Source organism: Sinohyriopsis cumingii, chromosome 9 (genome assembly GCF_028554795.1).
Source record: "Sinohyriopsis cumingii isolate HCF-2022 chromosome 9, ASM2855479v2, whole genome shotgun sequence".
In the NCBI taxonomy this organism is placed as follows: Eukaryota; Metazoa; Mollusca; class Bivalvia; order Unionida; family Unionidae; genus Sinohyriopsis; species Sinohyriopsis cumingii.
Genome location: NC_142969.1, coordinates 59,454,885 through 59,471,114, shown reverse-complemented (window position 1 = coordinate 59,471,114; position 16,230 = coordinate 59,454,885). Strand labels below are relative to the sequence as shown.

Here is a 16,230-nt window from a genome sequence, read left to right as displayed (position 1 = left end):
TCATGAACAGTGGTTTAATTTTGGTCACAGGGTACGTAGTGGTACTGTGTTTTATCTGGAATCATGAAGGGCATTATAAGAAGTGGGAGCTGTATAACTTCCTAACTGCCAGTAATGATAGTCTAAGTGAAATTTATGCCAATTGAAAATTGCTTATGCAATATACACTCAATAAAATGCAGTAAAATTTCTCCTAGGGATGACCGTAACTTTGAAAGCACCTCATTAAGATGATAAAAAAATAAAGAACTCCTTGAATACCTATTACCTGCAGTTGGGTTGTCTCTGTCTGTTAGAAAGCTTGCTTAATAGCATGATTGGACAATAACCTTCAACATAGACTGACGTAATTTTGCTTGCATTTTTGTACTGATTTGTAGATGACCTAATTAGATTTTCATGCTATTAACAAGAATATTTCAATATTTTACACATTTTTGATCTTCTGGAGAACTGCCCTGTTGGCTTGATTAAATAGAAATTCAGGTAGACAAATGAAACATTTTTGTATGCATATATAGATGTCCTGATTAGACTATTGGGACATTACAGTAATTTTAAACAATTCTTTAGCACATTTTTTATCTCTTTGGACAGAGACTTTTTGAAACTGTCATTTTCTGAAAATAAAATTCTGTAAATTCTTGACATTTATGGTCATTAAATTATGGCTGTAAGTATTTATTGTGCATCTTTACATGTTATCATTATTACTTTATGCATGATTCATACAATGTCTGGAAAAAAGTATGGCTTGGTCTGGTTTATTGCCAATTTTTAGTACATGATATGCCACATATGGTGGAGGAAGAACCTGGGAATAAGCACTGTTCCACAAAAAGCTACTGGCCAACTGTTTCACATACCGCCGTTGGTGGAACTGAGACTTGAACTGACATGGCCAGAGGTGAGAAATGTGAGTGATCTGTCTGGTGAGCACCTTAGATCACTTGGTCACTGGGAAAAATGGATGAAATTTTGGGTTGCTGTATTCTGTTTTTGTGGTTGCTTGAATGCTTATCTTCATGGAGTTGGATGGGGCATTGGCTGCTATGGTTGGCAAGACGCACATGACCTATCACCCACTCATGATTGATGGATACTATTTTAGATCATGTGGAAACCACGTGCTGATTTATTGTTACACAGACTTTAATACCTGTGCCAGAAAGGTCTAGAAAAAATTGCAAACCAGTCTGGATATGGTATGGAAACTTTGTTACAAACAACTGTATGAAATCAAACCTGGCATATAATGTCATCAGTATGGTGTAACATATTATGTAAGTCTATCATAGAGCTTTGAGAGATTGAGCGTTAGTAATGTGGTTCCAACTGTCTGTTATTAATTACTGAAATTAAAGATATTTGTACTTTTTTTTAACTCAAAATAACATTTGTGGGAAAGAAAATTTTGATGTCATTGAAAAGAAGATGAGACCTTTGGAAATCTTTTGTGATTTATGACTTGTCTTAAATTGAATGTACAAAGCCCCATTGCTGAAGATCAGTGAGATATCCATAATTGTAAAAACATTCACTGACAGTTTTCTTTGCATACTTGACAACGGGAATCTTTGTTCCTTAGTCTTTGAAAATTTGATGAATAAAGATGCTCATTTAGTTTTTATGTTGTATACAATTAGTGACAGGGTACTTTTTTCCAGACCTTTCTTTGTAATAACTTTTGCTTGGGAATGCATATTCCACTAAGAGTAGTGCAACAAAATCCATACTAACCTATATATTTTTAAGAGCTGTTTGATTTCTTGGACTCCTAGTTCTGTAAAATAATTGCTTTTAGAAACAAGATAAATACTCCATCATTTTTAAAGTGATCATCCTTAATTGAATGAACAGTATTTGATCCTGCCTTGTTGTATTAGTCTGTATATTCATCTAAATTATTATCTTCTTTAAATATATTCCCCAACTGCATCAACAGTAAGGAAAATAAGCCTGCTATCTTCTGAATCTACTCCTGCCAACCATTCTGCCTCCTGCCTGTCCCACAATTGGACCAATTTTCTCAGAGTAACCCGCCATCTGCTCAGGTGTGACAGTATTGCCTGACAGAACTGTCTTTTCTTATTTCACTGCCTACCTGCAGGGTATTAGCATTGGTTTATTTAGGGACAATGACAGATATACGTATAAAGGCAGCTTAGTAGCATCAGATCTGCTGCATTGAGTAATTCGAGGAGTTGCAAGAATTCTCTTAATGAAATCCATGTCTGAGTTCAACAATCTGTTGGACAGGGCATGAGGGAGACATTTAAGATTGAGATTGGTTATAAACTCAATATCCATCTTTCAAAATCACTCAAATGGGGGAAGATTGGATTATTCCCAGTTCATTAAAAAACTGACATGATTAAAAAAGAAGTCCATCCAAATATAGACCTGCTAACCCTAACAAGACCTTCTCAGTAAGGAAGTTGATTTTTTCCCATAAGTTAGAGACCAGTTTTCATTAAGGTGTAATAAGATATCATGTACTGCTGTCATCAAGCTGGAAAACATGCCTTTAAAAGTAGGTCTGATTCAGTGACAGTAAACACTGTGTTCGTCTATAAAGTTTGTTAAGTATAGCCAGGAGCCAGGTGATTTACATGGCTACTTTTACTGTACACCCAGCTACTTAAAAAAAAATACATATCCCTATTTCAATCAAATGGATGGTCCTGATACTTGGACTGTAATTATCTTCAGTACAAATTCACAAACCCAATGGAGCTCAATGACTTTTTGCTCTCAACTTGATGTAATCAGTAAAAATAATTTAAATTTCATGTGGTGATTGAAATCATCTTAGCTGCCACGAGACATACTCAAATCAACATATGATGTCCAATAAACATTATTGTTGACCTTCCTTCTTTTTTCTCCAAGAATCTAAATATTCTTTTTTTTCTTTATTGGCAGTTAGAACTTTTTGTGAGGCTTATTGTCCTTTTTGTCTTGAAAATGTATGATATCACTTGTTGAATGCTATTTTTAGAAAACTGTAATAAGCATCTGCTTTCATCATGCAGACATTTTGCATGTCAAAACTCATGCAGTTTAAATAGTATGAGTTATTCTGTCAAGTTAGTCTGTTTGCCTAATCAAATCCACAAGAAGACCATGCTGTCCCCATCTTAAAACTTCATTGATGTGACTAGGTATATGATCTGCCTCAACTTGCCAGTGACCTTTTTGATAAGGAACACCGGTGAATAGAACCCTGGAAATTATTGCTTTTGTACAATCCCCCACCCAAACATATGTCGGTGAGCAACTCCTGCTGAAGAATAAGGTCCTTCTCCAAATCTGATGGCATGTCCATTAGAAGGCAAAGGGGAGAAAGATGACAGGATAGTTAAACAAAACTTGAAGCCCCTTTGAAATGACAAGGTAACGTTATGTTTATAGAAGAAATAGGTTGATCCAACATGATCAGAATTGCAAGAGTCTTACACCCACCAGTTGGCTGTCTACTTGGTTTCTTACCTCCCTTGTTGTTTGCTGGCATACGGTCAACATCTAAACTACCTTGGAGCATAAAGATCCCTTTTGCCTGGCTCGCCTTTTGTCCCTCCATTGTGGAAGGGATAACAGGTTGCTGAATGAGGATACAAGTTGTGTGGCCAGTTGGAGGGGTAACTCCTGAGCTGCCTACCTCCAATTTCTTAAAATTTTGCCCCCCGAATAGCAGTGGTGGGCCAGATGGAGTCATCCTTAAAGGCAGGGCATAATGCTGTTTAGCGACATTGTGCGTAAACATAAATCACGATATGTCAAGTCAGGACTGGCAGAGGCCATTAGCCATTGTATGGTGAGCTGCTCTGTTAATGACCAAAGTAATTTGAACCATCAGCTCCCAGGTGTGCTGGTTAGCTGACTTTTCTGCCAATCAGAAAATCACTTAGTCCAGATCCAGAGTCAGAAATGTGGCTTAAACATTGTGAACCAGTTTTGATCTGGCAAGAAAACACATTCTTTTTAATCTTATAATATTATTGTGGTTGACGTGTTAACTGCTGTTACATTCTGATTCAATGGATGGAATTCAGTAGACAGTCAGATGTGTCCTATATTATCGCAGTGAAAATATGGCTGGTATTTAGATTTTTTTAAAAGGTGGCTTTACCATTCCTGGTTCACACATACCTTTGGACAATCAACCATTGATCCCCTTGAGTTTTGCTTCACTTGGGAAGCAGACACAACTTCTTTGTGTTCTTTGTATCCTTCTGATGCTCATCATCAATGTCAACCTAACGCATTAACTTTATAATAATGCATGGTTGTAGAGGGTGAAGTGTGCTCTAAAACCAGTAAACTTCAAAATATCTCTTCCAATACAGTCTGAAAACTAGGGCTATCTTGACACTCACTGAATAGTCTTGGTCCTTGTCTGCGTTCATTTCAAAATAAACCATGTCCTGAGGCAATGATGACAGTTTTTCCAATTTAATTCAAGAACCATATTTTTTTGTTTTCTTACATGCTTGCTTAGCACAGATTTGCAAGTGAATGCAGTAACACAAAATGCAGTAGCATTATTCAGGCAAAGACGGGTGTATTTTTCCAGTGAGAAATAAACTTCACTTTGCCTTAGATATTTATGTCCTGTTCATAATGGCACTAAATGAATAGTACTTGAGAGTCAGTGTTCGTAAATGTATTGATTCCACTAAAGTAAACAAAATTTGTATCCAGTGCCCAGAATGTACATACAACAAAATTTGTATCCAGTGCCCAGAATGTACATACAACAAAGCATGCAAAATCTGCTGTTATGTTTGATGCTTTAGCTTTAAAAAAAACACTTAAATAAACAGTAGCCTCATCTGTTGTTTTCTGTGTAAAATATGTGGTCAGTCAGATCAAAGTACTAAAATTAATATTGACCCAAATTTCAAGTTTGATAAAAAGGTATGTAGACCTGAACTTTTATTTTTAGAAATGTATTTTTTTATAAAAATGGATATTGAAATGTTTCTCCAACAAAGAAAGCAAAATGTGCGGTGCTATTTGAAGTCTTACAAGATAACATCAGTTAGAGATGTTGTATTTTTCAAGTAGTATATGTTATAGTGATTATTTTATTTTTTCATTAGGTATTACTGTATTGCAGTATGTATTGCAATATTTATTTGGTATATTGTATATATTGCAATTTGCAATACAGTTTTGGGCATATCATTGCAACCCTACATGACCAAAACAAATAAAAATACATACTCTAGTGGGTCTGCCAAAATAATTTATTATATTTGGTTTTTCCATCTTATTTCCCTTCCAGCAATGGCCAGTCGATTTTCATCAAAGATCAGAAGACATCCTGATTACATTTTATTCCTTCAAAAGACATTCCTTGTTTAGCCTTAAACTTCCCATATTCCAGTCATGAGGGAATCAGTTAACAGCTTGTTGTGTGTACACGTCAATTTTTTATAAACAATGAATCTGCCATGCACCGTCATTCTGGTAGTTGTACTGGTGAACATTTCTGGTCCCCAGTAGACTGGTTCTTTATGGTTTCTCTAATGCTGTGATAGAAAACTTAAAAATACCATGTTTGGGTTTCTTAATTAAATGTTTTAAAAAATTATTGTAATTTAAACAGTGGTAGATTGAAACTATAGAACTGTATGTGCAGTAGATGGCCTTTTAAACTTATATTTGCATTACTGCTGGTAGATTAATATGACTTTGTTGTCTCCAAGGTGCTTCTTTCAGTCCACTTGACCTAAAGGTCAATACCTTGAATAGGGTATGATTATCCCTTAGTTAGGTTTGCAACCATGGTTGGCTCACAACAGGAATTTTTCTGGGGAAACCCCAACTAGATAACGATATGTATAGATGCCAGTACATACGGTTGGGGAGCCCACTGGTCACTGGGCTTTGATATGGTCAGCGTTAAATTAGCAAATGGGGAGGACCAAATCACCCAACCTGAATATGGTGGTTTGGCAGTTTTTATGTTGGTGCTACCAACTTAAGATCGACCAGCAAAGTAGACACATTACTAACAGACTCAGTGATCTGGACAATGTTCTGTCCAGACAGGGTCAGGTTTTTGGGGTGTAAGATGATTTACCTGTGTGTGAGAAGGTGGAACAATGATTTTCCCACCTTTGTCTCATCAGTCTTGGATGCAGAATGTTGGGCCATGTGCTGACAATCAGTTGGGAGGGTTTATAGACCTTTGCTTACACACCCCACCCCCATGATCCTAGTACCAAAATTAAAAAGAAAATATGGGGTCTGAATTGCAAGATAATTCTGATAATCCCTCTCAGTTGTGGAGAGACATAAGAACAAGAAGGCTAATGAGGGTAAGTGGCATGTTTTCAGGAACTAGTTTAAAGTCAATTTCAGAATCCCTTTGAGTATTTTGATCCATCAACTAAGCATCTTTTTCTCTGGCTCTTTTAGGAGAAAAACTTGGTATCAGTTTTCATAAAGGCTACTGCTCCATGATATCTGCAACGTTCAGGCACCTTGGCAGAGGAGATATCAGCCATGATAAAGATCTATCAGACCTACTAGCCAGTTGTGATGTGAATAGACCAAAATCTGTCTCCCTGTTTCCAAAATGGAATCTGTCCTGGGAACTAATATAGCTTAGCTGAGACAAGTTCAAGCAGTTAACCATGACTTCAGTGAAGCTGTTACATTCAAAATCTGTTTCCTGATAGCTATAGCTTTGGCTTGCATGATGGTTAGTTACATGACCTTTCAGTCTTTGGTTGACCTGAACAATCTTTAGTTCAGATTGGATAGTTTGGTGATCCTCATGACACACCCTCATATGTTCCCTCTTGTTCTCATCGATAGATGAGAGCATTGACTATGCAACATCCTGTCCATGCCAATTAAATCACAACTTAAAGTGTACAGATATGAGTCATAGCAACTGCAGAAGACTCTTTTTCTCCCTTAGGGCAGGAAAGCAGGACATCACCTATCTTTGTGGGTTATACAATCTGCATACTCTCACATGTCAAAAGATCAAAGTCATCTCATGATGATTTCATATCTTGAAATTAGAGCAATCTCTGCTAGCCTTGCGTTGAAATGCAGTGTTTGACCCAAGACATAGAGGCTGTTGGCTGCCATGCAGAATGAACCTTGAGTTTTATATATCATGGATTTAGCTTTGCAGAGACAAAAATCTGAATCTGATGGGTGTGGGGCAGATGACCACCAGACCTAATTACACCAACACATGGGTCCATTGTGTGTGCGTGGCTGATGACTGCTAGACCTAATTACACCAACACATGGGTCCATTGTGTGTGTGTGGCTGATGACTGCTAGACCTTATTACACCAACACATGGGTCCATTGTGTGTGTGTGGCTAATGACTGCTAGACCTAATTACACCAACACATGGGTCCATTGTGTGTGTGTGGCTGATGACTGCTAGAACTTACAACACCAACACATGGGTCCATTGTGTGTGTGTGGCTGATGACTGCTAGAACTTATTACACCAACACATGGGTCCATTGTGTGTGTGTGGCTAATGACTGCTACACCTAACTACACCAACACATGGGTCCATTGTGTGTGTGTGGCTGATGACTGCTAGACCTAATTACACCAACACATGGGTCCATTGTGTGTGTGTGGCTAATGACTGCTAGACCTTATTACACCAACACATGGGTCCATTGTGTGTGTGTGGCTAATGACTGCTAGACCTAATTACACCAACACATGGGTCCATTGTGTGTGTGTGGCTGATGACTGCTAGAACTTACAACACCAACACATGGGTCCATTGTGTGTGTGTGGCTGATGACTGCTAGAACTTATTACACCAACACATGGGTCCATTGTGTGTGTGTGGCTAATGACTGCTAGACCTATTTACACCAACACATGGGTCCATTGTGTGTGTGTGGCTGATGACTGCTAGAACTTATTACACCAACACATGGGTCCATTGTGTGTGTGTGGCTAATGACTGCTACATCTAACTACACCAACACATGGGTCCATTGTGTGTGTGTGGCTAATGACTGCTAGACCTAAGTACACCAACACATGGGTCCATTGTGTGTGTGTGGCTGATGACTGCTAGAAGTTATTACACCAACACATGGGTCCATTGTGTGTGTGTGGCTGATGACTGCTAGACCTAATTACACCAACACATGGGTCCAGTGTGTGTGTGTGGCTGATGACTGCTAGACCTTATTACACCAACACATGGGTCCATTGTGTGTGTGTGGCTGATGACTGCTAGACCTAATTACACCAACACATGGGTCCATTGTGTGTGTGTGGCTGATGACTGCTAGACCTAATTACACCAACACATGGGTCCATTGTGTGTGTGTGGCTGATGACTGCTAGACCTGATTACACCAACACATGGGTCCATTGTGTGTGTGTGGCTGATGACTGCTAGACCTTATTACACCAACACATGGGTCCAGTGTGTGTGTGTGGCTAATGACTGCTAGACCTAATTACACCAACACATGGGTCCATTGTGTGTGTGTGGCTGATGACTGCTAGAACGTATTACACCAACACATGGGTCCATTGTGTGTGTGTGGCTGATGACTGCTAGAAGTTATTAGACCAACACATGGGTCCATTGTGTGTGTGTGGCTGATGACTGCTAGACCTAATTACACCAACACATGGGTCCATTGTGTGTGTGTGGCTGATGACTGCTAGACCTAATTACACCAACACATGGGTCCATTGTGTGTGTGTGGCTGATGACTGCTAGACCTAATTACACCAACACATGGGTCCATTGTGTGTGTGTGGCTGATGACTGCTAGACCTAATTACACCAACACATGGGTCCATTGTGTGTGTGTGGCTGATGACTGCTAGACCTAATTACACCAACACATGGGTCCATTGTGTGTGTGTGGCTGATGACTGCTAGACCTAATTACACCAACACATGGGTCCAGTGTGTGTGTGTGGCTGATGACTGCTAGACCTGATTACACCAACACATGGGTCCAGTGTGTGTGTGTGGCTAATGACTGCTAGACCTGATTACACCAACACATGGGTCCATTGTGTGTGTGTGGCTGATGACTGCTAGACCTGATTACACCAACACATGGGTCCATTGTGTGTGTGTGGCTGATGACTGCTAGATCTTATTACACCAACACATGGGTCCAGTGTGTGTGTGTGGCTGATGACTGCTAGACCTAATTACACCAACACATGGGTCCAGTGTGTGTGTGTGGCTGATGACTGTTAGACCTTATTACACCAACACATGGGTCCATTGTGTGTGTGTGGCTGATGACTGCTAGACCTAATTACACCAACACATGGGTCCATTGTGTGTGTGTGGCTGATGACTGCTAGACCTAATTACACCAACACATGGGTCCATTGTGTGTGTGTGGCTGATGACTGCTAGACCTAATTACACCAACACATGGGTCCAGTGTGTGTGTGTGGCTGATGACTGCTAGACCTAATTACACCAACACATGGGTCCATTGTGTGTGTGTGGCTGATGACTGCTAGACCTAATTACACCAACACATGGGTCCATTGTGTGTGTGTGGCTGATGACTGCTAGAACTTATTACACCAACACATGGGTCCATTGTGTGTGTGTGGCTGATGACTGCTAGAAGTTATTAGACCAACACATGGGTCCATTGTGTGTGTGTGGCTGATGACTGCTAGACCTAATTACACCAACACATGGGTCCATTGTGTGTGTGTGGCTGATGACTGCTAGACCTAATTACACCAACACATGGGTCCAGTGTGTGTGTGTGGCTGATGACTGCTAGACCTAATTACACCAATACATGTGTCCAGTGTGTGTGTGTGGCTGATGACTGCTAGACCTAATTACACCAACACATGGGTCCAGTGTGTGTGTGTGGCTGATGACTGCTAGACCTAATTACACCAACACATGGGTCCATTGTGTGTGTGTGGCTGATGACTGCTAGACCTAATTACACCAACACATGGGTCCATTGTGTGTGTGTGGCTAATGACTGCTAGAACTTATTACACCAACACATGGGTCCATTGTGTGTGTGTGGCTAATGACTGCTAGATCTTATTACACCAACACATGGGTCCAGTGTCTTTGGGGCAGATGACCATCAGACCTAATTACACCAACACATGGGTCCAGTTGGTGTGGAACAGACGACTACCAGACCTAAGTATGCCAACCTATGGGTCCAGTGGGTGTGGGGCAGATGACCACCATAGTTATGCCAACACAGTCTCTTAGCTTCATTGGATTCACCAGTGAAATTTTATGGTACAGAGATTTCAGCAATCATTCTTAACATGATGGAAAGGTCAAAGATCCAGTGATCAATGGGTGTGTTGCTTTAAGAATGATAATAGGTAATAGGTATAGGTAATAGGTTGTAGAAGGATACCTCAGGTATATATTGGATGCTCAGCTTAACTATTATCCTAATGTTAATGTGATTAGTGAAATTAGTCAATTGAGAAACCAGATTGTATTATAAGATTTCTCTGAGGATACTTACCTGATCATATTACTAGAAGACCCTCCCAAAACCCTGCTATGTGAACATCCTCACTTTTAGGTCACTCAGCTTATTAACTGGTGTTATGTGTGTTTAATTTATTTTGTGTGTGTGACTTTTGTCTGTGAATGCAGGTAGAGTAGGTATGGCGATCTGACTTTTATCTTTTTTTTATAAAGTGTTTACTGATATTTGATCTAGCCTTATTTACAAACTTAAAATGTTCTGAAGAGAACTTTTGACCCATATTCATTCTATCTTAAGATTAGTCTGTGGAATTTTTTAAAGTTGTGTTCAGATATAATTTGAGAGGAGTCATTTATTTGAAAATTATTCTTTGGCATTAGTTCTCATTGACATTTTTGGACAAAAACACTATTTTGGGATTATTGTGAATTCATTCAAAAACATTCTGGATGTTATCATTATTTTAGATGGTTGGTACTTGAATCCATTAAAGACTTGGCACATCAGCACATTCAAGATTTTTTAAATTCATTCAGAACATTCTTTACTTTTGGATTTATGATAGAACATTTAACATTATTTAGGATTGAATTCAGAATTCTGTAAGTTCCTCTTAAATTTTTACTTTGTAACAGAGATAAATAGATTTATTTGTTGATTTTCATAAACTTGTTGGCTTCAGTATTTTCAGTTACTAGTTTAAGACAATAGAGTCTCAACACTGGTGACACCTAGTGTTGGAAGGGGAGGTAATGGGCATGAGTTACTACCCTTTGTCCATATGATGCAGACAGAAATTTACGAATTTCAGTTTATGTTCCCTAATGTTAATGTGATAAGGTAGGAAGTCTCTGATAAGCAGAATTTACCTTAAATTTCCTGTTCCAAGCCTTGATTAAGTGTATATTCTCATTGCAGTGTTACAGCTGTTCTTACCAGTTCTATAATGATGAACCAAGTTTCAAGGCAAAAGGTATACACCCATTTTACATGTAGGTCTACTGGTCTTAGACCAGAAATGCTTATTGTCCATTGATCCATTAGCACAAGTTTGCTATCACTACTCATTATTATGTACTATATTTAGGACAGAGATTCATCCCAATGTGTAGTTGGTGCTAAAAGAAAATGGTGCTGTTCAGAAAGCCAGTATGACCACTACAATGGCTATCTTGAAATTTTGTTGTCACTACTCCTCCTGAGTTGTATCAACATGGTGTTTTCTCTTAAAGGCTTTTTATGATGTCTTGTTGAAAATTGTGCTAATCTGATATACAGTATGGCTGCTATACCTATATCCCTTGAACGGAAAGTCTTATCAGCATGGAATTTTCACCAGAAGCTTCTTTGATGTTTGTTCATTCTAAATGAGAATCATTCCCTTTGGTTATTCAATATATCTGCCACATTGGTCTCCTTAAAAATTGTATTGCAACACCTGCATGGATGGTCGCATCATCACGGTATTTTCACTGCAAGACCTTTCTTGATATTTAGTTGGTCCTGTGCTGATCTGCTGTCCAATATGGTCACTAAACAGCCATCTTGAAAGTCTTGTTTTTGCCATGCTCTGAATGGAAAGTCATTTTTGTATGATTTCACCACAGAAGTTCTTAATGAAATTGACACCCATTATCATAATTGTCTCCACATCAGTCGTCATGAAAAATTTGTTAATGCTACTCATTCTTAGCAGAAAGTCACATCAGCATGTGTTTTTTTTCCTCAAGATTTATTGTAGTATCTAAGAAAAATTTGATTATGTGATATTCTGTATGGCTGGTTGGTAGTAGATGAAAATGGTGCAGATATGATATCCAATGTAGCTATCATAGCAACAATCATAGAGGGAAGGTCATATTGACATGAGATTTTCAGTGAAATACTAAAATTATAATTTCAAGATGGTCCCAAATAAACATGACACTGATCTGACCAAAATTATGGCCTTCACAGTGGCCATCTTGGAAATCTTGTTATGACTGCTTCTCCTGAATGGTCATGTGGTTTTCTTCAAATCATGTCTAGTTTGTCCCAAAAGGGAAATCGTGACAATCTCATAACAGATATGTCTGCCACTGTGGCTAACTTGAAAATCTTATTGCTCAAGAATGTCAGACATGTTTTCAGCTCTCAGTAGTTTAAAAGAATAAATGATCTTACCTTGAATTCTGTTGAGGGACTCTTATTTATGCTTCACCAGGATTTTGGTACAAGCATATATATAGTTACCCTTGTTTATATTTCTCTCCATCTGCCTGGTTAAATTTTGTTATTAAGTCAGTTTGGCAGGATCTGTGATGCGGCATTTAACTTCATGAATACATGTATAGTTTGTTTATATTTATGGGTGAGTGGTATGTAAGAATTTCTGTCAGTAGCTGAAGATGGCAGGTGACAACACAATAAAGTCATCAGGTGGAAGAAGTCTGGAAACTCATTGTCACAAAGAAAATGGATGAAATAATAATAATTCATCTATACAAAAGTCTCAGTATTTTATAAAGAACTTTTCTCCACTCTTTTCATAAAGATCAGGTACTAACATTAACTGCCATTTCAGAAATATATTTTGTTTAATTATATAAAGGTCAGTAAATGGAGACTGACCTACATGTAGAAGTACCAAGGATTACTCATTAGTAATTGCATTTTAAAAAAGTTAAAACTGGATGCTGTAAATCTGCCAAATGAAATGATCTGAAGTTAGTATTTATTGTTTCAGAATTTAAGCCACAGAAATGTCCAAAATGCATGGGGAAGATGATCTTCGAGGTATCAACAAAAGATGTCCCAGATGGAGCAATCCTGACTGCTACAGCGACCCAAAAAATTGCCTCACCCAATGTCATTCAAAAGGAAACACAGTTGTGAGTTTTTATCTTGCTTGCATCATAGTCCAATGGTATAAGATGCTGACTGGATATCTATGTCGGAATGAGATAATGCTGTATAGCATGTTCCATTGGCAGTCAACGTTCGAACTGGAGGCTAGTTTTCAAGAATATCTGATGAATGGCAGCCCCATATTGACACTGTTATACTGATTAGAGTCAAATTGCTTTTGTTGTTGTTGTTGTGGGGATTAATGCCATTTTTCAGCACACAATAGGCTATGCATGGTGGCCAGCAATAATGGTGGAGGAATAATCCGGGGAAAACCCCGTGAAGAATCACCGACCCACAAGAAGCTACAGGCAAGCTTTCTCACATACCCACATTGGCCGAATCCTAATTGCTTTTGTCTTACTATACTTACTCTTGTGGCTTGTTCCTTACAGAAGTATATACAGACACATTAATGTGTCTTTTTTTTAAAAAAGAAGTATATCCAGACACATTAATATGGCTTTTTCCTTACAGAAGTATATCCAGACACATTAATGTGGCTTTTTCTTTACAGAAGTATATCCAGACACATTAATTTGGCTTTTTCCTCACAGAAGCATATCCAGACACATTAATGTCACTTTTTCCTCACAAAAGCATATCCAGACACATTAATGTGGCTTTTTCCTTACAGAAGCATATCCAGACACATTAATGTGGCTTTTTCCTTACAGAAGTATATCCAGACACATTAATGTGGCTTTTTCCTCACAGAAGCTTATCCAGACACATTAATGTCGCTTTTTCCTCACAGAAGCATATCCAGACATATTAATGTGGCTTTTTCCTTACAGAAGTATATCCAGACACATTAATGTGGCTTTTTCCTTACACAAGCATATCCAGACAAATCATTGCGGCTTTTTATTTACAGAAGTATATACAGAGACATTAATGTGACCTTTTTCTTACAGAAGCGGGGCCCCGAGTGGCCGAGTGGTCTAAAGCGCTCTCTGTCACGGATCACAGCCATCTCACCTCTGTCTGCATGGGTTCGAGTCTCGGGCTCGGCAAACGTGGATATGTGAGAAAGCTTGCCAGTAACTTCTCGTGGGTCGGTGGTTCTTTCCGGGGTTTTCTCGGTTTTTCCTCCACCATTAATACTGAACGCCATGTATAGCCTATCTTGTGCTGAAAAATGGCGTTAAACCCTATAACAACAACAAAAATCCTTACAGAAGCATATCCAGAAAAATCAATGTGGCTTTTTCCTTACAGAAGTATATACAGACACTTTAATGTGGCTTTTTCCTTACAGAAGCATATCCAGAAAAATCAATGTGGCTTTTTCCTTACAGAAGTATATAAAGACCCTTTAATGTGGCTTTTTCCTTACAGAAACATATCCAGACACATCAGTGTGGCTTTTTTCTCACAGAAGTATATACAGACACATTAATGTGGCTTTTTTCCTTATGGAAGTATATCCAGACAAATCAGTGTGGCTTTTTCCTTACAGAAGTATATACAGACACATTAATGTGGCTCTTTTCCTTACAGAAGTATATCCAGACAAATCAATGTGGCTTTTTCCTTACAGAAGTATATACAGACACATTAATGTGGCTTTTTCCTTACAGAAGTATATACAGACACATTAATGTGGCTTTTTCCTTACAGAAGTATATACAGACATTAATTTGGCTTTTTCCTTACAGAAGCATATCCAGACACATCATTGTGGCTTTTGTCTTATAGAAGTATATACAGACACATTAATGTGGCTTTTTCCTTACAGAAGCATATCCAGACACATCAATGTGGCTTTTTTCTTACAGAAGGATATACAGACACATTAATGTGGTTTTTTTCCTTACAGAAGTATATCCAGACACATTAATGTGGCTTTTTTCCTTACAGAAGTATATACAGACACATTAATGTGGCTTTTTCCTTACAGAAGCATATCCAGACAAATGAATGTGGCTTTTTCGTTACAGAAGTATATACAGACACTTTAATGTGGCTTTTTCCTTTCAGAAGCATATCCCGACACATCACTGTGGCTTTTGTCTTACAGAAGTATATCCAGACACATTAATGTGGCTTTTTCCTTACAGAAGCATATCCAGACACATCAGTGTGGCTTTTTTCTTACAGAAGTATATACAGACACATTAGTGTAGCTTTTTTCCTTACAGAAGTATATCCAGACACATTAATGTGACTTTTTCCTTACACAAGCATATCCAGAAAAATCAGTGTGGGTTTTTCCTTACAGAAGTATATAAAGGCCCTTTAATGTGGCTTTTTCATTACAGAAGCATATCCAGACACATCAATGTGGCTTTTTCCTTACAGAAGTATATACAGACACATTAATGTGGTTTTTTCCTTACAGAAGTATATACAGACACATTAATGTGGCTTTTTCCTTACACAAGCATATCCAGACAAATGAATGTGGCTTTTTCATTACAGAAGTATATACAGACACTTTAATGTGGCTTTTTCCTTTCAGAAGCATATCCCGACACATCATTGTGGCTTTTGTCTTACAGAAGTATATCCAGACACATTAATGTGGCTTTTTCCTTACAGAAGCATATCCATACACATCAATGTGGCTTTTTTCTTACAGAAGTATATACAGACACATTAATGTAGCTTTTTTCCTTACAGAAGTATATCCAGACACATTAATGTGACTTTTTCCTTACACAAGCATATCCAGAAAAATCAGTGTGGCTTTTTCCTTACAGAAGTATATAAAGGCCCTTTAATGTGGCTTTTTCATTACAGAAGCATATCCAGACACATCAATGTGGCTTTTTTCTTACAGAAGTATATACAGACACATTAATGTAGCTTTTTTCCTTACAGAAGTATATCCAGACACATTAATGTGACTTTTTCCTT

The 16,230-nt window shown here is 38.2% G+C and overlaps 1 protein-coding gene across 1 annotated transcript in view; it reads left to right on the top strand.

Moving 5' to 3' along the window:
- Positions 1 to 16,230, top strand: part of LOC149791896 (uncharacterized) — a 198,587-nt gene that overhangs the window by 120,661 nt on the left and 61,696 nt on the right. Inside the window, exons 15-16 of the mRNA XM_089969492.1 lie at positions 11,401 to 11,455; positions 13,208 to 13,352. Coding sequence (XP_089825618.1) covers positions 11,401 to 11,455; positions 13,208 to 13,352 — 200 coding nt within the window. The remainder of the gene's footprint in view (positions 1 to 11,400; positions 11,456 to 13,207; positions 13,353 to 16,230) is intronic.